Source organism: Rhinolophus hipposideros, assembly GCF_964194185.1.
Source record: "Rhinolophus hipposideros genome assembly, chromosome: 9".
Taxonomy (NCBI): domain Eukaryota; kingdom Metazoa; phylum Chordata; class Mammalia; order Chiroptera; family Rhinolophidae; genus Rhinolophus; species Rhinolophus hipposideros.
This window is the reverse complement of record NC_138055.1, coordinates 25,050,286-25,076,931: the sequence shown is the minus strand read 5'-3', so window position 1 is coordinate 25,076,931 and position 26,646 is coordinate 25,050,286. Positions and strand designations below refer to the sequence as shown.

Below are 26,646 nucleotides of genomic sequence, written 5' to 3'. Positions count from 1 at the left end.
AAAGTAATCAATGCATATGTATTTTTAGCACATATTGTGTTTTCAGCACTGTGCTAGGTTATGTAAGAGATACAGAAGAACTATAAAACTTCGCCCCTGTTCTTAAAAAGCTTGTCATATGGTTGGGTAGATAAAAATTACTAATGTAAATTACAGCAGCCAAGCAACACATACAAATTTGTCTTTATTGAAAATACCAAAACCAGATGATACATTATCTCTGGGTAGTGAGTGGAAGCAAGAAGGAAACTAATATTGGGCAAAGTGATTTCACATGTGATGTCTTACTTAATCCTCTCAAGCATTCATTGAATTAAGTACTATTTTGTCCATTTTTATAGATGAGGTTTCCAAAGCCGATATGCTAAATGACTTGTCCATGGTAACATAAATATTCAAACAGGGGCTAAAACTCTAATATTAAATTCTAAATTTACTGTTTTTACCATATTGAAGAAGCCTTTAAGACTGTCACAAATGTTCCAGATCTTTCTTCTTTTAGGCACACGGTAGGATTGTACTTCCCATAAGTATGACCATGTGACTTCACTTGCCAGTGAAACGTGAGTGGATGTGCTAGGCATTACTTCTGGGCAGAAGCCTCAAGAGCCAATGCACACAATTAACCATGTTTTCTCTTTGCCACAACATAGAACAATATTCAATATAATAGCTATTCAATCACCTTGGTTCCTAGAATGAAGACAATGTGGAGCATAAGCCTTATCCAGCCCTCAATGGAAATGTATAATGAATATATGTTTTTACTTTAACCACTAAGCTTTGAAGTTTTTTATATTTTGGCAACAACTCATTAATACTGAAAATAAGGTGCGATTCTCATTAAATTCCTAAAATATGTAACTTTTACTTAAGGACCAGTTAGCAGGTGATGAGGAAACTTATTGGAAACTGAAAGTCTGGGACAATATGTTATTATTTTTTCTATAATAACTTGAAAGTCTGATAATGTACTTGATGATCTTATAGTTCTAGAAAAAGTTAGAAAATAGAATATCAGTAGCATGTGTTTATTTCACAGCATTTGACTGAATTTGGCAAGGTACTTAACAGATGACCGTAGCAAAGAACTGGCTAGTTTTCAATCAGGAATGAAAAGGAAAAGAGAGAGTCCAGAAATTAGGAGACTTATGGGCTTGGGAGAAGCAACTACATGGAAAAGCTTTTGAGTAGTAATAAAGACCTGTTACACTTTAGTTCTGAGGCCAAGATCAAATCAAGGTATGGTAGTCACATTCATTACAACCTCAAAATGGATTAATGTATTGCCCAGCAAATAATTTCAGTTAGAAAAAAAAGGCTTAGGGTTTAGTTTTCCCACCAAAGCTTAATAGGCTTAAAAGTACTCACAATTAAGTTGAGAAAGAGATAAATCTTGAAAGAAAGAATTATAGATACATCTATTGACACATTGCATTGACAAGAATTAAATAGATAAGAACCTAACTATCGTGCAGAGACTCAGCTCCCGCTTCCCACATAAGAACGCAGGACATGGTGAGGCCAAAAAGGAACAACAGAGCCATAGATAGGGGAGTCATACCACTATATTCTCGCTGGCGACTGGGTTGGACGCACACGAAGCAGGAGCCACGTGATCCGCAATCTGCCATCTGTTTCTCTGCCAACCAACCCACAACCCCCTAGCGTAGCCACAGCAGTTATATTAGTGGCTAATGGCTAACCAGTAACAGCTGATGGCCACCCAGCCACAGTGGATGGCCATCTAATCACAGCTGATGGCCATCTAATAACCGAGCCAGCACCTTTCCACATGAGGCTGAGAGCATAGAAACTGCTCTCCTGGCTCTGTTCCCACACTAAATTTTGAAACCAGGGACTCTGTCCCCACACCATGAACATGGATTAAGAAATTTGTCACTGAAAAGTGACTCCTGGATTTTTAATCTTCTGCAAGCAATGAGTAAATTGTAAAACCTGCTCAGTAATCCAACGCCCTCTTCAGATGTGGCTAAGGAGTATAATGTCAAAGAAAGAGCTCCCAGAGGGTGCAGCCATAGCCACAGAGAACGTGAACAGGTGAGTCCCTCTTGGAGAACAAAACTGGGAATTAAGGAAATTCTTCGTCCTCAAGGTGAGAGACCGTCTGAATATTTGTCTAGAATTTCTCTAGAGTATTAATTTTTCTGGTTAAAAAGTCAGGTAGATGAGAGAGAGAGAGAATAGATAAAAGCCTAGGATATCTTATCCTTTATTTTAAATAATCTCCACCTTTCACACATCAGAGAAGGCTAATTGTGGGGAGCCATATCAGCACATCAGATTTTCTGTGCGATTGTAACCTACTCCGTTTCTGTAGCCCTCAGGTCTCTTGTACTGTTTGTCTTGGATATCATAAAGAATTTCTGCAATTTGAGTCTCAGTTCCCTCCTTTTTCAGTCGAAGAAATCTTTCTAGGTGATTTCTAAAGACACTTTTCATTCTAAAAAAATGTAACCCTATCTTCTGCTAATGGTGGGCAGTTCTTGAAGTTTATCCAGGGTTCAGAAAATGATCTCCATGTATCTCCCAAAAACTGAAAAATAGTACAGGTTGTCCCTCCCCAGGACCAGGCTTGCTCTGATGAGAAACATTAGTCACAGGATAGATTCTTATTCAAGATGATGACTTTGAACTGGGAAGTTCTATATACACTCCTATTGGAAACAATTGGAAATGAGATCATGAGGTGCATACAAGTGGCTGGACACAGAAAACAGGAAAATGGAGTAAAATAACCTCTTTTAGAGAAGATATCAGCTATTTCCTCTGTCTGGAACATTCCTCCCACATCTCATTCCTATACCTATATCATTCCTGATTAAGCTTCAGCTTGCAGAGGAAGCATCATTTCTGGGAATCCTGCTTCGGCCCCAAGATTGTTTAGGTTCCTATGACTCCTATTCATTCCACTCATAACTATATATTCACTCTCTATCTTCCTCACTAAGACCTAAGCCCTACAAGGACAGAGAGTATAGTTACCATGTTCATCCTGTGCTTAGCATAGTACCTGGCCCTCAGCACGTGCCCAGCAAATATGCCTCTACAGTTGCCTTCATATTTCAGTGTTGTGGAATAATTATCTCTCTCCCCTGCCATACCACCTGTAACTGTACTTTATGATGGAAAAGAAGAAACCAAGAAAAAGAGAAAATGTAACCCACTAGTTTTGCCAAAACCAAAACCTGTTACATAAATTGCTGAGGGGAAAAATACTAGTAGAATACCTCAAACAGTCATTTTGTTCAACACAGAAGATTGATATATTCATACTCTGAAAAAAGTACATCACATGTAACTACTGAGCAAATGCTATGGATAGTTGTTATTTAAGGATTATCCCAAACTCATTTTCTGGATTACTGCAGTAACTGTTAGAGGGTAAAAGATGACATTTCTGGAATGTATACATGTATCATTGACCATGCACAGAATATTTCTGAAAACATACATAAGAAACTGAGAACCATCTATACCCACAACAGTTGACTATCCACATTAAGTTGACTTTTCTACTCCACTGTCTTCATCCACACGACTTTAATATTCCAGGAAACTCTTGCCCAGAAAATAAAAGCAAATAATTGTATTGTTCATTTCAGGAACATAAAAAAAAAAACAACATTTTGAACTGCTCAGCTTTTCAATAGACAGTTATCAAGTGATTATTTATTCTCTAAGACTTTTTGAAACCCTCACCTTTCTGTGTCCACAATCTTAACCGTGATTCTTACCTAATCTTAATCAAATCCCTACATTGAAAGACCCTCCTTAAACCAGACTCCCAAACCTCATGAATATCCTGACTTAGCCCTGCCCTCCCAGACACTTACTATGGTTTGAATAAGCCCAGCTTTGCCTGCAGTATTTTCAGGGAGCTAGCACTCAACAAAACGAATAGTTGTTACTTCTGAGGAGGGAACTAAAGAAGATATGTGCAAAGTGTCCTTTTGCACCGGTGAATTTTTACATTGGTATGTCTTATCTATTCCAAAATAAATGATAAATCAAAATAAAATTTAAACATGTAAAAAATTCACAAGAAACCATTGTGTACTCTCCTCTCCGACCAGAAGATGTCATTCATTGCCTGGGTACAAGCTGCCTCCATCCTTAACTCAGGGCCTTCAGTATTGTCAAGGAGAGGAAGTTCATGAATTTCAGGAATTCTTCAACATACCAAGGAAGACACTGGGGGGATAAAGAAGGAAGAACAACATCTTTGATGAAATTTCTCCTCTCCGTCATATCTTTTTTCAACTATTTATGTATTGTCTTATTTATCCTTTCTACTTTATATTCCTTTTTTTTTTTTTGTACTTCTTTGTTTCTTGTATTTCGTTTATTACAGTTACTTTCCTTTCTCAGCTATTCCATCAAGGAACTTGAGAGAGGGCAAGGAAGTATCAAAGAAGCAGAATATATGAAGATAGAACAACGGCTATTTCTTGATGGAAAGCGGTACTGCTACATGCATAGACTGACTTCATTCTTACCCCTAATTTATTATGCAGTGTTTGCCTAAGGCTCTTACAGTCTAAGTCACATGCTTCTGCCTTGAATGCACACTAGAGTAGTCCCGTGGCTTCTTGTGTTGGGGTTTCATTTCCTGTCCTTATTTTCTCATCTCAACTTATTTTCTCTTCTAGTCACTTCCTCCTAAATGGGAAAGCTTTCTTAAATCATGACTATCTGAACAGACACTGCAAATAACTACTTCAGATTTAAGTGTGATGGGGAAGAGCAGAGAAGTGGATAAAAATCAGATTAGGATGGTGTCTAATGGCCATTTACTATTATTTATACCATAGTTACTGTAGAACATATATTTTGATACCTCTCATCCAAAAATCACAAATGTTCTCAATATTAGTCATTCACATTTGACCTACATTGGTTAATATGTGATACCCATGTTTCATTCATTAAGTACATATTATTGGGCACATACTGTTTTTAGGCATGAATGGGTCAAAGATGAATAAATCTGGCATGGTTCCTGCTGTCAAGGGTTTATAGTTTCATGAAGCATGAAGCATCATGAAGAGAAACACAAAGTACAAGAGACAAGCAATACAAAAGATGTAGTTGAAATACTAAGGCAATTGAGAGGCCTAAAGGAGTACATATAGCAATGAAGATTAAGGATGTCCCTGAGTTGGGTCTTGGGGAAAAAAAGTCAAGAGATGAAATTTTAAAATGCATTGGGGGAAAGCTGGGTGACCTGCATTATTGGACAACATTGATCATCTTCATTTAGTTTATTCAACAAATATGAATAAAACATCTATTTTGATAATGTGACTACTGGGAATAAAATGATGATCTGATCACAATTGCTGTTTTCAAGGTGTTTATAATCTAGATGCACATTGGCTTTCTATTGCTACTGTAACAAACTCGTAAATTTTGTAGCTTAAAACAACACCTATTTATTACCCTGCAGTCCTGTAGGTCAGAAATCTGGGCTGGACTTGGGTAGTTCCATTGCTCCAGGTCTCACAAGACTGCCATCAAGGTACGAGCCAGCCTGGGCTCTTCTCTGGAGGTGGTGGAGGACAACCTGCTTCCAAACTCATTCAGGTACTGGCAGAATTAAGTGACTTGTGGTTGTAGTTGGAGGTCCCTTGCTGCCTGCCTTCCTTATCATTTTGCCCCCTCCATCTTCAAAGCCAGCAACAGCCAGTGGGCCCTGCTCACATTTTGAATCTCTCAGACTTCCTCTTCTGCTGTGTCACTTCTGCCTCTGGCTGCAGAAAGTTCTGTTTTTAAGGGTTTATGTGATTAAATTTGGACCACCCAAGTAATCCAGGATAATCTCTGTATGTTAAGGTGCATAACCTTGATCATATCTGCAAAGTCTCTTTTGCCAAGTAAGGTATCATATTCATAGGTTCTAGGGTTTAGAGTATAAACATCTTTGGGGGCCTTTCTACTGATCACAAGATGAGATCAGACAAGTACAGAGACATTTACAACATAGTATCATCGGCCCTCTGATATGGATAAATATAGCATTCTATGGGACACATAGCACATCTCATCTTGAAGGGGAATTGGGAAAAACCTCCTTGTATTAATTATCTATTGCTGTATAAAACACCCCCACCCCCAGTGACTAAAACAGTATATATTTATCATTTCACAAGTTTCTATGGGTCAGTAATTCAGGAGCAGCTTAGCTGGTGATTCTAGTTCAAGCTCTCTCATGAGGTAGGTTACAATTAGGATGTCAGGTGGGATAGTCAACTGAAGGCTAGACTGGAGTTGGAATATCCTCTTTCAAGCTTACTCACATGACTGTTGGCAAGAGGACTCAGTTCCTTACTGGCTGTTGGCTGAAGGTCTCAGTTTTTCACCATGGGAGCCTCTCCATATTGTTTGAGTGTCCTCACCACAGGGCAGGAAGCCATAATGTCTACAGTTCCCTGCTCTCCCATCACTTCTGCTTTATTCTAGTTATTAGAAGTGAGTCAATAAGAAAGCTGACATTCAAGAGGAAGGGAACTAAGGACCACTTTTTGAAAGGAATGCTCAAGAATTTTTGGACATATTTTAAACCCTCACACCATCTATCTTGTCCCTAGGGATGTTATGTCTAGTAACCATATCTATAGCTCCCTGTGGGTTGGTCCCCACTCAATTCCACTCCAACTTGCTGCTCTTTATACAAATGTACCCACCTTGCTTCTGATGATGATGTCCTGACACCTGATTTCTATTATTCCGGGAACCTATCTTTCTCATGGCTATCAAAGGGTCAAGTTTTGTAACAGTATCTCTTCAACTCGTGCCTGCAGAGTACAGCCACCACTTAGATTCCCGGTGATTGTGGTACCTAACTCTGCAAAGCACTGCTGACTGCTCTTGTAAATATTATAAAATGTCCTGAGTCCTCCCATTGAACACTGTACCATGACCACTTCTCTGAGCCATCCGATTCCTTCTTCAACTTTCTACCACGGACCATGGCAGTTCTGTCATTTCTGCTTTTTAGTGTGGGCATCACTTTCTTCAAGCTTCCTTCGATCCCTCCTGCTAGCATTTTTGCACCACCTTCTGAGATCCTTGCCTAGGTATAAGATCCTGTGTCCTGGGAAAGTGCTCCTATATTAATAGACTCTCCCTTATCCAACCTATGTTCTAGATCCTTTGATTCAGCCCCTCAGAATTTATCCCACTCCTACTCTCCTGGCTCGTGCTGGTTTATGTGGCTGGATCTTGAAGCTTCTTCTGGGTATAACCCTTTCTCTCCTTTAGCAGGCCCAGCATGTCTCCAGTCAGACTGTTATGTGACTTAACCCTAATTATTGGCATAATGGTCAGGAGAAATAAGGGGCATATTCTGAGGGGACTATGTGCTATCTTGCAAGGTAAGAGCTCCTGCCTCATTTTTAAGCATTTCACAGGGAGTAGTAGTAGGCCACTTTTTCAGGCCCTGAGGATTCAGGGGAATCTGTAAATTCAGACATTTTGAGTGCATCAATCATGATACTCCCATCCCATTGTCTCAGAGTCCCAGTCCTTCCCAAACAATGCTTTGACCTTGGCATACCAGACTTGCATTTGTTGCATACCAGACCTGTAATTCAACTTTCTCTGGAGCTGTTTCTCTTATGGCAAAGCGTTGAGCCTGGTCTTCAGATTTTCTTACCCTCTGGCAGTAGAAGTTGACAATTTTTATATTCCTACCAAGAGGCCCTCTAACTTTCACACTTAGAATTTAATTGCTTATTAATCACCCTCAACATGTAATTATCTTTTTCCGAAGCAACTATAGCTCCTCATCAAAAGCCATCCAGTTCCGTTGTCCTTACAAATACTATTATATTTCGCCTATACTTCTCAGGTGCCTCATACAATGCCCAGCCCACTGCATTTTCTTCCACAGATATGTCATGTTAGTTCAACACTGGTGAAAATTTCAACAGTTGCACTGCTGACGATGCCAGGGACTATCAGTGCTCCAGCGGCCTACAGTGACGAAGTCTTCTTCAGCAGCTGGTCAGCTGATGATTCAGCTCCAAAAACATAATTTCAAGTCTGTTTTTTTGGACCAAATCTGACACCAGTTTCAGAACAGGTTTTCCAGGAAGCAGACTTTGAGATATAGATTTGTGTGCAGGGAATTTATTAGGGAATGTTCTCAAGATCAACACCTGGGTTGATGAAGAGAGAAGGTGGGCTGCAATTCAGTCACAGCAAATCTCATAAGGTAACCTGGAACCAGGATGGCTGTGCAGAATGTTCCTGAACTGAGGCAACAAGACAGGGTCTTTCTCCTCTACATTGGCCAATTATCGATTATGAGCTGTCCCTGAAAGTGAGGGACAGCAGCTGAAGGCAATGGTCCAGAAGGAACACAACTGCAAGCTTTCAGCTGTTAACACTCCCAGCAGTTATGGAAATGAGTGCTTTTGTCCTGAACTGGAGCAGATGTACGGAGCTGAGAGAAATTAAGGATGACCTTAATAAATTGAGATAGAACACATTCATCAATTGAAACTTTACATTATAAAGATGTCAGTTGGTAATCTGCAAATCTATAGCTTCAAAACAATTGTCCTAAATTCTCAGCAGTTTTTGTTTGTTTTTTGTTTTGTTTTGTTAGGAAATTAACAGACTGATTTACATTCATTTGGGAATTCATAAGGCCAGGAATACCCAAGGTTATCTTAAAGAATCACAAGACTGGAAGACTACACTATGAGATATCATACATAAATGATAAATACATAAAACTATTAAATATAAAACTTTAGTGAGCGTGTGCAGTATTCTTGCAAGGATAGGCAAACTAAATAATGAAACAAAATAGAATCCAGAAATAAGCTCTCACATGTGTGGTTACTTTATTTATGATAAAGGTAACACAGTGCAATGTAGTAGTAGGGAAAAGATGGTCTTTCACTAGATGAGGCTGAGTCAATTGGATATCCACAGACGAAAACAATGTATCTTGACCCCTACTTCCCATTATGTACAAAAATTAATTCCAAATGGATTATATATCTAGGTGTGAAAAGTTGAAACAAATAAAAAAAAGCTTTTAGGTGAAAACATAAGGAAAACTCTTTTGTAACCCTAGAATATACAAAGATTTCTTAAATAGAACATAAAAAGCACTCATTTGAACTGTATTAAAATTAACAAGTTTTTTTGTTCACCAAAAGACACTGTTATTGTGTTTCCCCGAAAATAAGACCTAGCCAGACCATCAGCTCTAATGTGTCTTTTGGAGCAAAAATTAATATAAGACCCGGTATTATATTATATTATACCCAGTCTTTATTATATTATATTATGTTAGACTCGGTATTATATTATATTATGTTATGTTATATTATGTTATATTATGTTATATTATATTATATTATATTATATTATACCCAGTCTTATTTTACTTGTAGTACTTATATTTCACGTATAGTAAAATAAGACCGGGTCTTATATTAATTTTTGCTCCAAAAGACAAATTAGAGCTGATGGTCTAGCTAGGTCTTATTTTCGAGGAAATACGGTAAGAGTGAGATGGCAACCCACAGACTGAAAGAAGACATTTGCAATGTATATCTAACAAAGTCCTCTTATTTAGAATATATAAAGAATTCTAAAAGAAAGACAACACAATAGAAAATAAACAAAAGACTTGAACAGACACTAGATAAAAGAGAACATCCAACTATGAGATACCACTTCATATCCACCAGGAATCAGGTAACAGGCACCGGAGCTGCTACCACCAAGTCCGGATCCGACGCTGCGCGCCAGCCGCTCACCCGCCGTGCGCACCCTGGACTAGAGTCCTTTTGGTTCTAAATTCAATATGGCATCTCTCAAGGATCAGCTGATTGTGAATCTTCTTAAGGAAGAACAAAGCCCCCAGAATAAGATTACAGTCGTTGGGGTTGCTGCTATTGGCATGGCCTGTGCCATCAGTATCTTAACGAAGGACTTGGCAGATGAGCTTGCTCTTGTTGATGTCATGGAAGACAAATTGAAGGGGAGATGATGGATCTCCAACATGGCAGCCTTTTCCTTAGAACACCAAAGATTGTCTCTGGCAAAGATTACAATGTGACTGCAAACTCCAAGCTGGTGATTATCACAGCTGGGGCACGTCAACAAGAGGGAGAAAGCCATCTTAATTTGGTCCAGCGTAATGTGAACATCTTTAAATTCATCACTCCTAATGTTGTCAAATACAGCCCCAACTGCAAATTGCTTATTGTTTCCAATCCAGTGGATATCTTGACCTATGTGGCTTGGAAGATTAGCGGCTTTCCCAAAAACCATGTTATTGGAAGTGATTGCAATCTGGATTCAGCCCTGTTCCGTTATCTCATGGGGGAAAGGCTGGGAGTTCACCCATCAAGCTGTCATGGGTGGGTCCTTGGGGAGCATGGAGACTCAAGTGTGCCTGTATGGAGTGGAGTGAATGTTGCTGGTGTCTCCCTGAAGTCTCTGCACCCTAATTTAGGCACTGATGCAGATAAGGAACAGTGGAAAGAAGTTCACAAACAGGTGGTTGACAGTGCTTATGAGGTGATCAAACTGAAAGGCTACACGTCCTGGGCCATTGGACTATCCGTGGCAGATTTGGCAGAAAGTATGATGAGGAATCTTAGGCGGGTGCATCCAATTTCCACCATGATTAAGGGTCTCTATGGAATAAAAGATGATGTCTTCCTTAGTGTTCCTTGCATCTTGGGACAGAATGGAATCTCAGATGTTGTGAAGGTGACTCTGACACCTGAGGAAGAGGCCCGTTTGAAGAAGAGTGCAGATACTCTTTGGGGGAATCCAAAAAGAGCTGCAGTTTTAAAGTCTTCTAATGTTGTGCCACTTCACTGTCTAGGGTACAACAGGATTTTAGTTGGAGGTTGCGCATATTGTCCTTTTAACATGATTTGTACTAAAGCAGTAATATTGTTAAGACAGGCTAGGAAAAACATCAATTTCCTAAAGTTAGCAATAGGAATGGTTCATAAAACCCTGCGGCTATGTCCTGATGCTGGATGGTATGTATCTCGTCCTAAACTGGTTAGTGCGGAATAGTTCCACCCCCTCAGAGGCACCATCACTGCCAATGTTGCACACGATGCTACAGTTGCCCTTCAAACTAGATGTGTGTTTACTGTGTGTTGTATAACTCGGGTTCCTTTACCCTGTGTGCCTAATCCAACTTTTTTTCTCCAGTCCCACAGCTGGAGATCCAATGTATAAATCCAAAATTGCATGTTCTAAAGGATCTTATTTTATGTACTATATGTGTCAGCGTATACTGGAGACTAATGTAAAATGGAAAGTCTACATATTACTAATGCAGCCAACTATCCAAGTGTCATACCAACAAAAACACCAAATAAACCTTGAACCGTGAAAAAAAAAAGAAGTCAGGTAACAGCAAGTATTGGTGAAGTTATAGAGAAGTCAGAACCCTAATACACTGCTGGTGGGAATGTAAAATGGTATATCTACTTTGAAAAACAGTCTAGCAATTCCTCAAATGATTAACTTTTCTCATTGCCTAGACAAAATGTCCAAGGGCCCGCAGTCCAGGCTGAATCAGTGATGTCATCAAGCACCCAGGCTCCTTTTATCTCGCTGCTCTCCCATTTTCAGCATGTGGTTTTTACTTGCATGGTTGCAAAACAGCTCCTCTTCCTCCAGGAATCTTGTCCTTGTTCCAGTTAGAAAGAAGATGGAAGGGTCAATGCTTTCCCTGTGTGAGGCTTTGTCATTTTATTCAGAAGGGATTTATTGCCAGAGACTTCCAGTTACTTTTTGTTGTCTAGAATTCTGCCACACGTTCACCCCTCACTGCAAGCGATTCTGAGAAGGTGAGTACTTCAGTTGGTCACCTTGCTGCTCCCAAAAAATTGTGCTTTTTGTTAGTGAGGAAAAGAGAATAGATACAAGGGAGGTATTATGAGTGTATACCATGGGGTATAAGCACTCAAGGATCTGACATTCTGGTGGGGAGGTGGGCAGGTTAACAGAAAACATGACCTGGGTAAGTCCTCCATGGGAAGCACAAAGGCTGGAGGAGTAGAGAGGAGTTCTTCGGGAAGACATACTTACAAGAGTAGAAAACACACCTTGAAGGTCATACCTTATAGGACTAGTGGAAGTCTTCCAGGAATAAGGGATGGAGAGGCTTTTCAAGCAGCATGATAAAAAGCATATATCAAAATTATCAGAAAGCATAGTAGGAACAGGCAACTAAGTGTAGTTTGGTATTCCTGGAGAACTAAGTATGTGGCTGGAAGGCCAAAGATGGAGCTAGAGCGGCTGACACAGGAGGAACTCTCTGCCCTCCCCTTTTCTGCCTGAAAGCAGGGCATAAATTTCCCTTTGTGAGGGTGTCTCCCCCGCCCTCTCATACCAGGAAGAGAAAAACCCTTATAGGAAATAGAAAGTCAGCATTGACTTGTATCTGCATAAACAAACCTTACTAAAATAACCTTTATTTTCCATTCCTTTCCCTCAGATATTTACCTTCCCACCATTTACTACCCCTAGAAGCCCAAAACCCTTTTGTTTTGTTTTATAATTTCTCCACAATTTATCACCCTTTGTTAAAATGGTAATATAAGCTGCAGGGCCTAACCGATTGTTGGGGTTTTCATTTTTTTTCCTGTGAAGCCACCATGTGCATATGAAAAAAATAAACCTCTTCTCCTGTTAATCTGTTGTTTTTTTAACCAGTTTAATTCACAGGCCGCACCCACTGAATATAAAAGGATAGAGAAAAAGTTTTTCCTTTCCTACATAATCCAGTCTAGAATCCTGGAGGTTTTCCCAGACTCTCCTGTCTTACATCCAGTTAGTCACTGACAGCAGTGAGCTTTACTTGGGCCCTGGGCTCAACCTGGAGAAGCTATTCCTGGCCGCCTCTTCACCTCAGCCTGGGAAGGTGTCTCTCCTGTGTAGTTCCACACATTTTGTACTTTCTTCTATCATTATTTTTGTCACACTGTATTATACTTGTTAATTTGTTTATTTTCTCCCACCACTAGTCTGTGAGCTCCTTGAGGATAAAAACCTCATTTTATTTATATTTGCATTCCCAGGCTGATAAAGTACCTGGCATATAATAAATGTACATATTGAATATTTACTATAAGTACTATAATACCAAGTATCACTTAATCCTTACGGACACCTTGCTTCTCAAATATGCACAAATGTTTACATTTCAGTAAGTTGAACAAGGGGTCTCTTTTCTCATTAATTTTCTCTATTCCATGTAGTTGATAATTTAAGTCCTAAGAATATTCTTGTTCTCCTATCTGAAGATACAAGAACAGTTTCTGCAATCATTGAAAATGTTTTCTACCCAGATATAACTTCTTAGGTCTTGAGGATCACCACCTCCCTCCACTGCAAAAAAAGACGACACTCTGGTAGGACCAAATGCAACAGAGGGTGGGGCTTCCAGTGAGTGGGAGAAGCATTCATGACTGCCCTCTTTTCTTTAGTGTTCTCTCTGTTCTCTTCCCGTGATACTTGAGGGATAAGGCAGGTTTGGGGATGGCTTCCTTGGGTGTCCCCATCTTCTCTTACTTTGGGAACTACTAGGAGGACAAGGGCAGAGATTAGGGTAGAAGAGACAGGGACTAGTTTATATAAGTGTGGCCCTGGGCTCAAGGAAATATCTCTGCATCTTGGATTCAACTTTTTCCTGACTGTGCATCAGAGTTTACAATCTACAGGAGCAATATCAGAGTGTGGACGTCCAAAGGACAGGGTGTAATTACCTAGAGACTCTTGTTTGCTTAAATATCACTCATCTTTTCCCCCCATCTCTGTGCCTGCAACCCTGTCTCCAAAACAAAACATTGCTCCAAGGAAGAGCTTACATGATGATGGGTATCCCGTGTAAGAAAGGGTTGGGGGATAGTACAGGAGGAAAACAACACAGAGAATCTTGGCTAGCCACTTTCTGGCTCTCAATCACTGTTTGCCCTGCGGTGACAGCTGGCCGAGCACAGTCCCTTAATTAGGATTCTCTACTCTGACCCCGCCCTAAATCTTTTGCATGATTCTTTGAGAAGTCTGAGTCAAGGGTTTAAGGAAGAAGCCAAAACATGAGTTTTTTTAAAAAAGATAATGTTCATTATCTTTTGGTATCCACAGAAATATGCACAGAGCCGAGTGGACAGATTTTCTTTTCCAATAAAAGAAAATTTATTTTTCAGCTTGTTCCCAAAGCGGTAAATTACATCTTCCCTTAGATTTAATCTCCAGGAAGTCATCCCTATTTTCCCTGGATCACCCTCTACCACCATCTTCTCTCTGGAGAGTCCCCTAAATGGCTAAACCACATCTTCTCCCTCAGTGACCTTTCCCATGTAATTCCTCCTTTGTGTGATTATTACTAGCCCACTTCCCCCAACCCTTTATTCAAATATTTGTGAAGTAGTCAAAAGTAGCTGAGGTTCAGGCCTGCTCATCTATTACCCACTCCCTAGTCAATCAGAAAAATCAAATTATTTGCTTTAAGAGGCAGAAGAATGCTGTCCAGTATTGTCATTAAGGATTAATTTAATCTCTTTCCAACTTCTATCCTGGGGAAAAAAACAAAAACAGGAAGACATCATGACATTCAGAAAGTCTTCACATTTATAGAGGAGCTTTTTCCTATCTAAGAAAAAAAAATCTCACAGAAGTATGATGAGACTATGAATAGTGTTATCTCAGGGGAGCAGAATCAGGCAATCTTCACTTTTGTCTTAGTATGTTTATATGACAAAATGCATAATGTGGGGAGTCTGGTTGGTTCAGTTGGTTAGAGTGCGGTGCTCATAACACCAACGTGGCCTGTTTAATTCCCACAAGGGCCAGTGAGCTGTGCCCTCCACAACTATATTGAAAACAAAGACTTGACTTGGAGCTGATGGGTCCTGGAAAAACACACTGTTCCCCAATAAAAATTTTTTTAAAAATGTATAATGTAAAAATAATTGGGAAAATTCATCAACTTCCAATCAGGAAAAATATTGTTTTTAAAAATCACATGGAACTCCTCATACAAATGCCAGTATTAACTTTTTCTGATGTGAACTATGGAGATTATTACTCTCTCTTCAAGAGTTTAGGACAAAAAAGGAAAGGCCACTTTCTATCAAAAATAAACTTCCAAAAGACAGTAACAGTAACTCAGAAGAAGGTCCCCTTAACTTCTGAATACTGCCACACCACCCAAAAGCCCACCCTTCTCTCTTCTAGGCTTACCTCATTCACAAGGATCGGAATACTGAATTGTTGCCTGTTCATCTGTAAAACGAAATGACATATTTTATTACATTGCAGGCCTCACATATTCAGAGAGGAAATATTTCATAAAAGCTACTGCTTTAGCCCTTTTCAGAGGATCCCTACAGGGTATATTCAGAATTACAGGAAGGTTCCAATCACTAATATTTGCATAGTTGTGGTAAATTATTATTCATAGCAAGAATATTAAGAATAGCTGGCCCTTAGAGAACAATGGTGCACATTGTTCTTTTGGTCTATGGACTGCATCCTATAAAATATCTCTAATGCAGAGGATTCTTTTAAATGGCATATAATTGAATTAAAGTGTTTTAAGACATCAGATAATGCAATTATGTGCTACTTGCCTTGGGAAGAAAGATTTGTAAAATTAAGAGAGATATCATAAAGAATGTGGCAGAAAAATGTTAGGAGATAAAGGCAAATCTCAGTCCTCACCTGGTAGGTAGTAGTCATAGACTTTGATTGTTGCTGGTCTCAGGTTAGTGACCAATACACTTTGGCTGATGGTGAAAGTATAGGTTTGAGTCTTCTTACTGAGCTATGGGGAAGATAAACACAACATCACATTAAAACTAAGGACTTACAGTTTCCTGGCACTTCTATAAAATGGTTTCTTCCATTCTTGGTCTACTCTAATCCATGGCTCCTTCAGTAAATTAACTGAAGTGGCCAAAGAAACAGAAATATTTACTCCATCAGCTCTATGCTCCCTACTGGTTTTTTTCTATTCAGACAGTTTCTGATCAAATGACATCTCCTCAAAGAGGCCTTTCCTGACCACCTTATTTTAAAATAGTCACATCCTGGCTTACTCCCACCATCACTATCCCCTTATCCTTCATAGCACTTATTATTACTGAAATGACTACTGAATATGTGTGTATGTGTATACACATATGTATGTATTTTTTAATTTGCATATTGTTTGTCTCTCCACTACCATATTAACTCCATGAGGGTAGGGATCATGTCTATTATTTTTACCACTGCATTTCCATCACTTTGAAGAGTACCTGGCATAAAGTGGCTGCGCAATAAATGTTTAACGAATAAGTAAATAAATGTAGAATTTAATACAATTGTATAAATTGATCTAATACAATAAGAAAATGAGATTCATGTTACACATTTAGATTTGGAATTATAAATGCCTAATAGAAAGAGATTTCCAAAAGGATTTCTTTAGATACAGTGCCTCTAAAAATGTGGTCCAAGAATGCTCAGGGATCCCCAAAACTATACTTGGGAGTCTGTGCGGTCAGAATTATTTTTGAAATACTAACACATTATTTGCTTTTATCACCCTCATTCTCTTTTACATACAAGTGTACAGGGGTGGCTTGACATGTGATATTGCAACAGATTGACTATAGAAGCAGATAGGAGAATTTCACTCTCTGTGATTCAGCCAGATAGCAAAGCAAAAATGTAAAACAATCTGATATTCTCTTTTTGTTTGTTTGTTTGTTTTGAGAACTACAGTTATATTTCTTTTTTTTCCCCCTTTCATCCTCCCCCCCCCCACACACACACTCTGATTCAAGCCGTTGTTTCTCAGTCTAGTTTTATAGGACACAGCTCCCTGGCCCATGCTGGTATTATGAGCCTTGTGCTCCCTCCCTGCTGAGGCAGTAGGTGGACAGTCCGACAGTCTGTTGGCCACTCACGCAGCTCATGGCAGCCCAGCTCCAGGGAGAATTGTTGTTCACAATCTTAGCTGTGGAGGGCGCAGCTCACTGGCCCATATGGGAATCGAACCACTGACCTAGGCATTAGGAGCTTGGCACTCCAACCACCTGAGCCACCGGGCCAGCCCTATAGTCATTTTTCATAAATTTGTTATATTAAAATATAGTGAGTTTATTATTGGTTTTTAAATGAACTAATAAATATTTTAAGATTTTCTCAGTTTTAGTTTTCTAATAAGGTAAACATAAATAGGTGTAACCACATCACCATAATCTCTTTGAGGTTCTCAGTAATTTAAGAGTGTAAAAAAGTCCTGAAACCAAACATTTTTGGCACCCCTGTGCTTGTCCATCATTTAGTTAACAAAGATGTAAAGTAAATAACTAATATAAACCAAAAGAGAGCTGAGAAAGCAGTCTTAATATATGGCCAAGTAGAATCTAAGGCAAAATAAAAAGAAATTATATGTGTGCATCTGTACAAATCTGAGGCAAAGATATATATAGATAATATACATACACATACATATATAATTAGGGCAAAAGAAGAACAGTATACACTAATAAAAGGGAAACTGAATAAGAAGATCTGTTCATGAAAATATAAGTACCTTAATTATGTAGAAATATATCAAGAAATAACTGACAGAATTGCATAGATAAATGGATAAATCAACAATTATAATTAGAAGTTTTAACACCCTCTTTCCAGAAACTTAGATCAAGTAGAAAAATAAGCAGAGATATCAAAGACCTGAACAATAGAAATAGTGATCTTGGATTTTTGATCTAGATCAAAGTCATATCCAAAACAAAGGTAATAGACATTCTTTTGGAGCACACACTGAAGTTTCCTCCAAAAGACCATATGTTAGGTCACAAAAGAAACTTCTATATATTCCAGAGGATCAGTATCATGACGACTATGCTCTCAGAGCATAATGCAAAATTAGAAATTAATAACAAAAGGATGGCTTTTAAAATCCCATTCATTTCCAAAACATTAAAATACAGAACTAAATGGAAATGAAAACAATGCTCGTCAAAAATTGTGAGACAGAGATAGAATGTACTCAAAGGAAAATTTATAGTTTAAATTCATTAGAAAATAAAGAAGATTAAAAATGAACTCAGCATTCAACTTAAGAAGTAGGAAAAAAGTAATAGAAAATATCTTGCCTTCAGGCCAAAATAAAGAAGAAAAGAAATAACAAAGAAAGAAATTAATGAAACAGAACATCCAAACCAACCAAACAAATAAAAACAACAGAGAAGAAAAATAAAACCAAAAGCTATTTTTGCTAAATGTGAATAAGATTGTCCTCTGGTGAAAATGATCAAGGGAAAAGGAGAGGAGATACACAGAGAAGGAGAATAATCACATATATAATCATGAACATTGACTTTTAGACCATGAGACTTGATGTGTCAAATTAGAAACTGACTGACAAATTTGGCTGGATACGTTGATGAGCAGGTCATTACAGTCTCAAGAATGGTATCGTGGAAATTAGAGTCCCCAGCTTCTACTCCCACCTTGGCCACTGATGAGCAGCACGACTAGGACAAGCCACTCTTATGCTATCACTACAGGCCTCCGTCTCCTTACGTATAAGGAAGGTCACTGTGTGAGACTCAAAGAAGGTATATATGAAAGCCCATAAACTCTGCAAAAATTTTAAACTATGCGTACCACCTCATGATTTCAGGGTTGTTCCTAATAGACTAACCAGAGTTGTCTCAAAAGAAACTAAGCAGTGCTCACTCAAAATAACCAACCCCTGGCTCCCTGGGAGATTGAAAAAAAACACAGTTTGATTAATGAGCTGGTGAAGGGATAGGGAACTGGAAACAGATGTTAGTAACAATAGTGTATTTTAATTGGAGGTACTCTTGTCTGTCAGTTGTACAGTAAGGTTAGCTTTGTCCTTTTGTTGAATAGCATATGATTTCAGCAATGTTTAGAACATTACTAGTCCTTGAGAACTTGTTTTATTGATATGAAAGTTTACATACAATAAGTCTAATTAATATTAACATTACATTAACATCGTATCAATAGTAATGTTATTGAGGGCTTACTCTATACCAGGCACAGTTCTAAATATTTTTACATGCCTTAAATCACTTAATTCTTTCAATAGCTCTATGAGATAGATAACTATTTTTACCACTACCCACCCTCATTTTACAGCTGAGGAAATAGACATTCAACAATTTTCAGCTGTAATGTTGCATGCTGTTACTTGGCACTTGAAATGTGACCAGTCAGAATTGAGATATGCTTTAAGTGTAAAATACATACTGGAAAAAAAAAAAAAAATACATACTGGATTTCAAAGATGTAGTAAGAAAAAAAATTGTAACTACTTCATTAACATTTTTTCATATTAATTATATGGTGAATTGAAAATATTTTGAATGTATAAGGTTGAATAAAATATATTTGTATTAAAATTAATTTTATCTGTTTCTCTTTACTTTTTAAAATGTGGTTACCAGGAATTTTTAAGTGACAGAGATGGTTCACACTTTGTATCTGTTGGACAGTGCTACCCTGGAGACACATGAGGCAATGTTATGGTATAACAGTATGGAGGCAGAATTCATTTCATGGTTGTGGGCTCATTCTCTCAAGTCCCTCATCCCTGTGTATGGGACACTAGCATATATGGATTAGAAGAGGAGTTGCAAAGATACATAAACGATCAAGCTCTTTGGTTCAATTCTTGAATACCTACCTCTTCCAAGTAAATATTAAGTGTGTCAGTTCCAGATTCAACCTTCTTCACCAGTGGTTGCTGGAAAAGCTAAATAAGCAAGGAGAGAAAAAAGGAGACTAAGAGCCAGAGTCTTCCCTATCCCCTAGGGGAATCTTCCAAAGTTCTGTCATAATCAAGGAAATAATATATATGGTGGAAAAGGTAAGAAAAAGGACCAGAAACTATTACAAGTTCCATTTCATATATCTGTTGCATGTTTATAGCCCATTTAGATAATACAATCATGAGTTGTATATAGAGGGTGCCAAAAAAATGTATATATTTTAAGAAAGAAAAACTGTATTAAAATTGTAATACTCAATATGTACCAATAACAAAAGATGAATACAAGTCACATTTGACTTCTGCAAATACAAGAAGTGCTCAAATTGGTTACCATCAGCATCCAGACACTTCTGATTATGGTGAACTACTGCTTGAGCAACGTTGACCAAAGCGTCCACTTGTATACATTTTTTTGGCAGCCCCAGTATATATACCATGAAGCCCATTTCACCAGCTTTTAATGATAATGTTACTGTGTTTCCCCAAAAATAAGACCTAGCTGGACAATCAGCTCTAATGCATCTTTTGGAGCAAAAATTCATATAATACCCAGTCTTATTTTACTACAATATAAGACCCAGTCTTTAATATAATATAATATAAAAATATAATACTGTATAGTATAATACTGTATAATATAGTATAATATAACATAATATTATATTATATAATACCAGGTCTTACATTAATTTTTGCTCCAAAAGACACATTAGAGCTGATTGTCCAGCTAGGTCTTATTTTCAGGGAAACCTGGTATGACCCTGGGAGCTAGTTAAATGAAGTAAACAGAAGTGACTTACTAACTGATTGGTGCCCTCCATGGGACTGAAACCGGAAAGCATCTTCACTTCTACAATGGCCATATTGGAAGAGCTGCGACTCCCCACATAACTGAGAGTAGAAAGAAGCAAACCTCTGTGAGCCAATGATTTTTCCTCTCAGCATGCTCTGTATCCCCAACACACACACACACACACACACACACACACACACACACACACACCAGCTCAGCTTCTATGATCCACGTGTCAACCCCACCATCATCCTCACCTGGTGTGGATGGTGAGCGTCAAGGATCGAGGTGAAGTGGGTTGCTCACATCTAGCTTTTCCCATTTCCACACTAAGACTAAAGGTCTCCACATTTTTAGGAGGGAGAATATTGTATCTCAGCACTGTCTAGTAGGAGGAAATAGATAACCTAATTAGAGTTGGGAAGAACTTCAGAGACTGTACAGTTCAAACTACTTTCCTTACAAATAAAGTAAATAGAAAGAAGGTTCTGCTGGAGGTGAAGATGCCCTCAGATTCTCCTTCACACACACATTCATTCTCATGAATCTCTCCTTACCTGCACATAGACACAGCCCTGGCCTGTGGCCTCCAAGGTGTACTCTCCAGGGACACTGGGCAGAGTCTCCCGCTGCAATACCAACCGGTTGGCAGCCTGAACATTGAAAGTGTGCTGGAAATTCTCAGTAGATTTTACAGCCAGATTGACTTCCTCAGAAGGCACATAGGCAGTAGTGGCATATTTGGCAAGTGCTTGGAGAGCAACTACAGTATCCTGAGGAAAACAATCAACCACAGGCTTACCATTTTGTGAGCCATTGAAATTAACTTCAAACAACCCTATAACCTATACATCTGGTGGTAATTCACTAGCTTAGATGAAACCTCTTCTAAGTATCTAGAACCCCATTTACCAATGCTGGGGAAGCTGACACAGAAATCACAATCTCTTGCCTGTATAGAAAATTGCCATCAAGTTATTATTGAACATCCATAGGTCACTAAGCTAATCTCATATATTCATATTCAACAACCAAACCTAGCTTCAGAACGGGCTATTGTTAGAAGCAAATGGATAACTGTTTAGTATATATTTTGCAATTTCCTTATTATTACAGCAGTAACTTGAGAGCCCTAGAAATTGCATGTTCTTCAAAGTTATTTAGCTGTGCAATGATCTTCGATGGCAGTTTGAGAGGTTATTAGGAAATCCTTGGAAAATCCTTCCTTGCAGTCAAAGGCTTCTTAGCCATTATACCATGTGACAGTCTTTATCTGGGATTAAGACAGATAAATGATCACTAAGAGAGTGTGGCATCACATAGTTTGAACTTTTCTATTCTGAAAACATTTTATCTTTATTTATATAAATTACAACTAAGGGAAAGACAAAAAGAATGATGTGTTCAGCAAAATTTTCCTATTTTGTTCTGTTATGAGAATTCCTACATGCTTAACACTTTGTAAAATATCTATTACGGAATAAAGGAATCCCACTTCCTCCTATCCCAAATGGAAAAGAACATTGTATTTAGATATTACACTGTCATATAAAAATAGGAAGACAGGTCACCACCCTGGAGAAGCTGTGAACAAGTTATACCTGTGCAGCTTGACAACCTACGAACAATGATTTTGGTACCCTCTGTGAACTGGGGCCAAGGAGGTCTTTATTGCTGGGACATGTGAAAACAATTCAAGGAATGGAACCTCACCATCAGCTGAAAAACTGATGTGGGTGATACATGACTTCCTGTAAGAGCCAAGGATTTTATTGAAAAACACTTCTGACACATATCTGTCACTGAGAGTTCTGAACATTTCATCCACTACTTTCTAATATTATATATTATAATTATTTAGGGTTCAACAAGAAGAAGTCTTTCCTGATCTTTGACCAAGAATTTCCCTGAAATGAGGAAGCATAGTACCATATAATTTTTTTAAACTCCAGTTAAGTCATTACCATACTCAAACTCAGTGCTTTTAACACATTTACCAGATACTCCATTTATTAAAACCTGCTCATTCTTCCAGGCCTAATTTACATGTTCCAGGCCTAATTTACACCTTCAGTGGAACTAGCCCTAATTTTTACATGTTATACCTTCAGTGGAACTAGCCCTAATTTCAACAGAATCTCTATGAGAACAATAAATATATTTTCTTATTTACTTCTGTATCCTTGGTGACTTGGACATGGTAGGTATTTAATATTTGCAGAACAAATGATTAATGACTACTTTCTTTGTGATCATCTAAAATCATCCTTGTGACGTTATTTGAATTTATCATATCCTTTTTTCCCCTACTGCCACCCCACTAATTCAATTTCTCTTTACTCCTAATCTAAACAAATGAAAAAAATCTCCTGATCTCTTCAAATTCAGTCTCCCTCCTCTTAATCATCCCATATATCAAGTGACAGATTAATCTTTCAGAAACAAAGTTAAAAAAAATTAATAGCTTCTCAGAATTAGGAACAAACTTGAGTCTGATGTACAAGGCCCTTCATAAAATGACCCTTTCCAATGTAAGTCCCATTATGCTTCATCTAAGCCAGTTTTCCCAACTGCCATTCCATACTTTTACAAATGAGTATCTGTATTCACATCATTCCCTCTTCCTTTCAATAGCTGCCTTCCAAAATGTTTCATATTCTTTTAGATCTACCTCAGTGCCATTCCCTTGTGAAGATTTTTCTTATCCCTCAAGCTTATATGCACTCTCTGCCTTTTGAATTTCAATATTGTGTTCCTTTCATTTTTCTTATGTTTTACATATAGTAGATCAGATCCTGCTTTGTAATATATAGACATTTTCCTAGCTTTCCTTCCAGATTGTAAACTTTTTTTTTATTGGGGAAGGATTTTATTGAGGAACAGTGTGTACTTCCAGGACTTTTTTCCAAGTCAAATTGTTGTCCTTTCAATCTTAGTTGTGGAGGGCGCAGCTCAGCTCCAGGTCCAGTTGCCGATGCTAGTTGCTAGTTGCAGGGGGCGCAGGCCACCATTCCTTGCAGGAGTCGAACTAGCAACCTTGTGGTTGAGAGGATGCACTCCAACCAAGTGAACCATCCAGGAACTCAGAGGCAGCTCAGCTCAAGGTGCCGTGTTCAATCTTAGTTGCAGGGGGCGCTGCCCACCATCCGTTGTGGGACTCGAGGAATTGAACTGGCAACCTTGTGGTTGAGAGCCCGCTGGCCCATGTGGGAATCGAACCGGCAGCCTTTGGAGTTAGGAGCATGGAGCTCTAACCTCCTGAGCCACTGGGCCGGCCCACAGATTGTAAACTTTTTAAAGACTGTATCTTACTAGCTTTTTAATACCTAAAGTAGGTATTTAGGTATTAGTAAAGTAAAGTATAAAATCTTGATTGTATGCTTACAGATCCCATAATTAGCTTTCTAATTTATTAATATATAAATTTAGCCATAATTATATACGTCCTCTTTGCATATATAACATGAATCTCATGATGTTTCATACTCTACAAAAAAGAGCACTAAATGCATATTATAATATTTCTGTGCTCATATGACCCAGTTTTATGAATCCTTCTATACATTTTTCACACGCTTTTTCTCCCTCTGTATGGAATTATAAGTCCCTGGATTTAGAGGGCAAGGACAACAGTTTTTCCTCCATCTCCACACAGCATTCTAGTCCTACCTGATAGGTGGCAGTAAGAAAGCAGGGTATTTACCTGAGTGGAAGAGAAGCCCCCATATGCATTGCGTTGCTTGGTCAACCAAGCCACTATGCCAGTGGCCTTGGCTATCTCCTTTTGAGTCAGGCTGCCTTTGTTAAGCCATGCCAACAATACATATGCCGTAAGTTCCACATCTACAGCCACAGGCTGAGACCAAGGGCTGGCATCCAATGACCCAGTAGGTTTCTGGCTCCAGTGAATAGACTCTCCTATTAAGAAAGAAGTATAATTAGGAAGGTGTTGGAAGGAAATGACTTTCCCATATTTACTTTGTAAGTGCTACACCTTAAAGCAGAAAACGTACCAAACATAAATCATGAGTTAGACAAAATCATGAGTTAGACAAAAATATTTCTCAGAATCTTTTTTGATTTATTGGCCATAATATTTATGCAGAGATGTGTGTGTGTGTGTGTGTGTGTGTGTTTATACCCACACATAGTTCCTCAATGTAAAGCTGAGAGCATCAATAGATGCTTCCAGCAATTATATGAAAACCACTCTCTTGTTAATTTATAAATTCTAATGTTAATGGAGATAGGTAAGTAGAAGCTACTCATAAAAATCTCATGTGTTTGGGGCATTTTTGAACTTACAGAATTTTATTAATTTTCAGCATTTATTTTACTTTTACATAATTTATATATTAGTAAAATAGTTGTTTAACATTTTAAGAAAAATAAAAATGGCAGAATATGCATAAGAACGCTGAGAAACCATAGAAGAAATGCTACTGAGGGTGAGCAAATAGAATATGAAAGCAAATCTAAACTCTGACAGCCAAGGGGACAGAAGACAAAGAACAACTAGCAATGAGAAGAGTGGAAGCTAGAAATCTAAGTAAATGTAAGTTTAGAGATAATAAATAATCAACAGGAGGCAACTGATTGGAAAAACATAAGAGAAAACATGTGAGCCTGCAATATAAGCTAATGGAGAAGAGATAATCACATTAAATCAATGTATACTGGAACAGGTATCACTGTCTGAGACACCTATTTCATGACTAGGGTTGCTTATACACAGGCCAGAAAACTACCCAAAACCTATACGAGAGGACAACTTGGCAATGACATTCATATAAATGAAAGCTGAGATTAATTTTTGCCTAGAAGTGTAATTTTTACATACAAGGGTAGATAAATAAAATGCATTAATATTTTCTTTACAAGATCTGTTAGAACATCAAATATTATTCTAAACATCTACGGTTTTAAAGGGACCTTGAGAAATCTCTAAGTTTAAATATTACCTCATCAACCTCAATAATCTTAACTAAAGAGTTGTTAAATACCTGCGAAAGGATGATTGTACAATTCCAGTAAGTTTTCTGACTAGCTTCTACCATCTATTTTATTTTCACGTTAAAAATACAACAATGCCTTTGAGGACTTACATGGACTTTCCTACAAAACTTTCAACAATGATTTTATGACAATAACTTTCACTAAAATAAATCCTAAATTGAATGAATATATGTGGGACTATGGAGACTAGGGAAAATTATAGATAATTCACAGCATAGTCTCACAATTTCAAAAAACTCTTAAAATGGCCAACATACCTGAGATGATAGCCTGTTTATCTAACTGTTCCAGAAGAATGTTTCTGATGTCCATCTCTCCAGCCAGAGAGAAAGTATAAGCTAGTAGGGCCTGTGTGTAGAGGTTGGTGGTGGAGGAAACAGAATTCTTAAGACACTGCAGACCCTGACTCACCATTGGATCCTAAAAAGTAAAAGTGAAGAACTGAATTCATAAAGCATTTCTTGTAAAATGGGAAGTGATAAGGAAATCATCCTCCCTTTTCTGAGTTTAAAAGGCTGAATAAGAACAAAACTAGGTGAATTTCTCTAGAAATAGTTATGATAAGAAGAGTATAAAGAAAAGGATCCAGAGAAACTCACATCTATGGTTTTTCTCATCTCCAGCAACGCAGCTGTAATATATGAGGTCAAGGAGATTTCATCATCAAGACCACCCTACAGAGAAACAGAGACAATAAGTCAGGGCAGCAGCCAGCACAAGTAAGACTTATGTGCAAATTACAAAATGGTGCCCCTGCTCTGAATGGGTGAATTATCAAAAAAAGAAAAAAGAAAAGAAAGCACTCCTTTCCACAAGCTGACTGAAGCTCAAAGCCTTTAGCACACACAATAAGGGAGGACTGGCTGGACCTCAATAACTGTGCAGCCTGACACAATAGCCACACAAGAGGTAACATGAGGTCTTCAGCTCTGAGAGGGTATTTAGGAAACCCAAGGGAAGGGGTTAGAAAGGATGAGATGTTAAGGGGGTGGGGGCCAATAAGGGGAGAATC

General features: G+C 38.2%; 1 protein-coding gene and 1 pseudogene across 2 annotated transcripts in view; one reads left to right on the top strand and one right to left on the bottom strand.

Moving 5' to 3' along the window:
- Positions 1–9,670: 9,670 nt before the first annotated feature.
- Positions 9,671–10,967, top strand: LOC308502029 (L-lactate dehydrogenase A chain-like; annotated as a pseudogene). The gene has a single exon. The product of its transcript is annotated as an L-lactate dehydrogenase A chain-like (transcript).
- A 2,620-nt stretch (positions 10,968–13,587) lies between these two features.
- The window catches only part of A2ML1 (alpha-2-macroglobulin like 1), a gene marked incomplete at its 5' end in the record, with an annotated part of 37,713 nt that continues 24,654 nt past the window's right edge, over positions 13,588–26,646 (bottom strand). Inside the window, 10 exons of the mRNA XM_081059241.1 lie at positions 13,588–14,597; positions 15,265–15,306; positions 15,745–15,847; positions 19,739–19,807; positions 20,626–20,716; positions 20,876–21,003; positions 21,176–21,391; positions 24,322–24,536; positions 25,892–26,054; positions 26,234–26,308. Coding sequence (XP_080915367.1) covers positions 15,266–15,306; positions 15,745–15,847; positions 19,739–19,807; positions 20,626–20,716; positions 20,876–21,003; positions 21,176–21,391; positions 24,322–24,536; positions 25,892–26,054; positions 26,234–26,308 — 1,101 coding nt within the window. The 3' untranslated portion in view covers positions 13,588–14,597; position 15,265. The remainder of the gene's footprint in view (positions 14,598–15,264; positions 15,307–15,744; positions 15,848–19,738; positions 19,808–20,625; positions 20,717–20,875; positions 21,004–21,175; positions 21,392–24,321; positions 24,537–25,891; positions 26,055–26,233; positions 26,309–26,646) is intronic.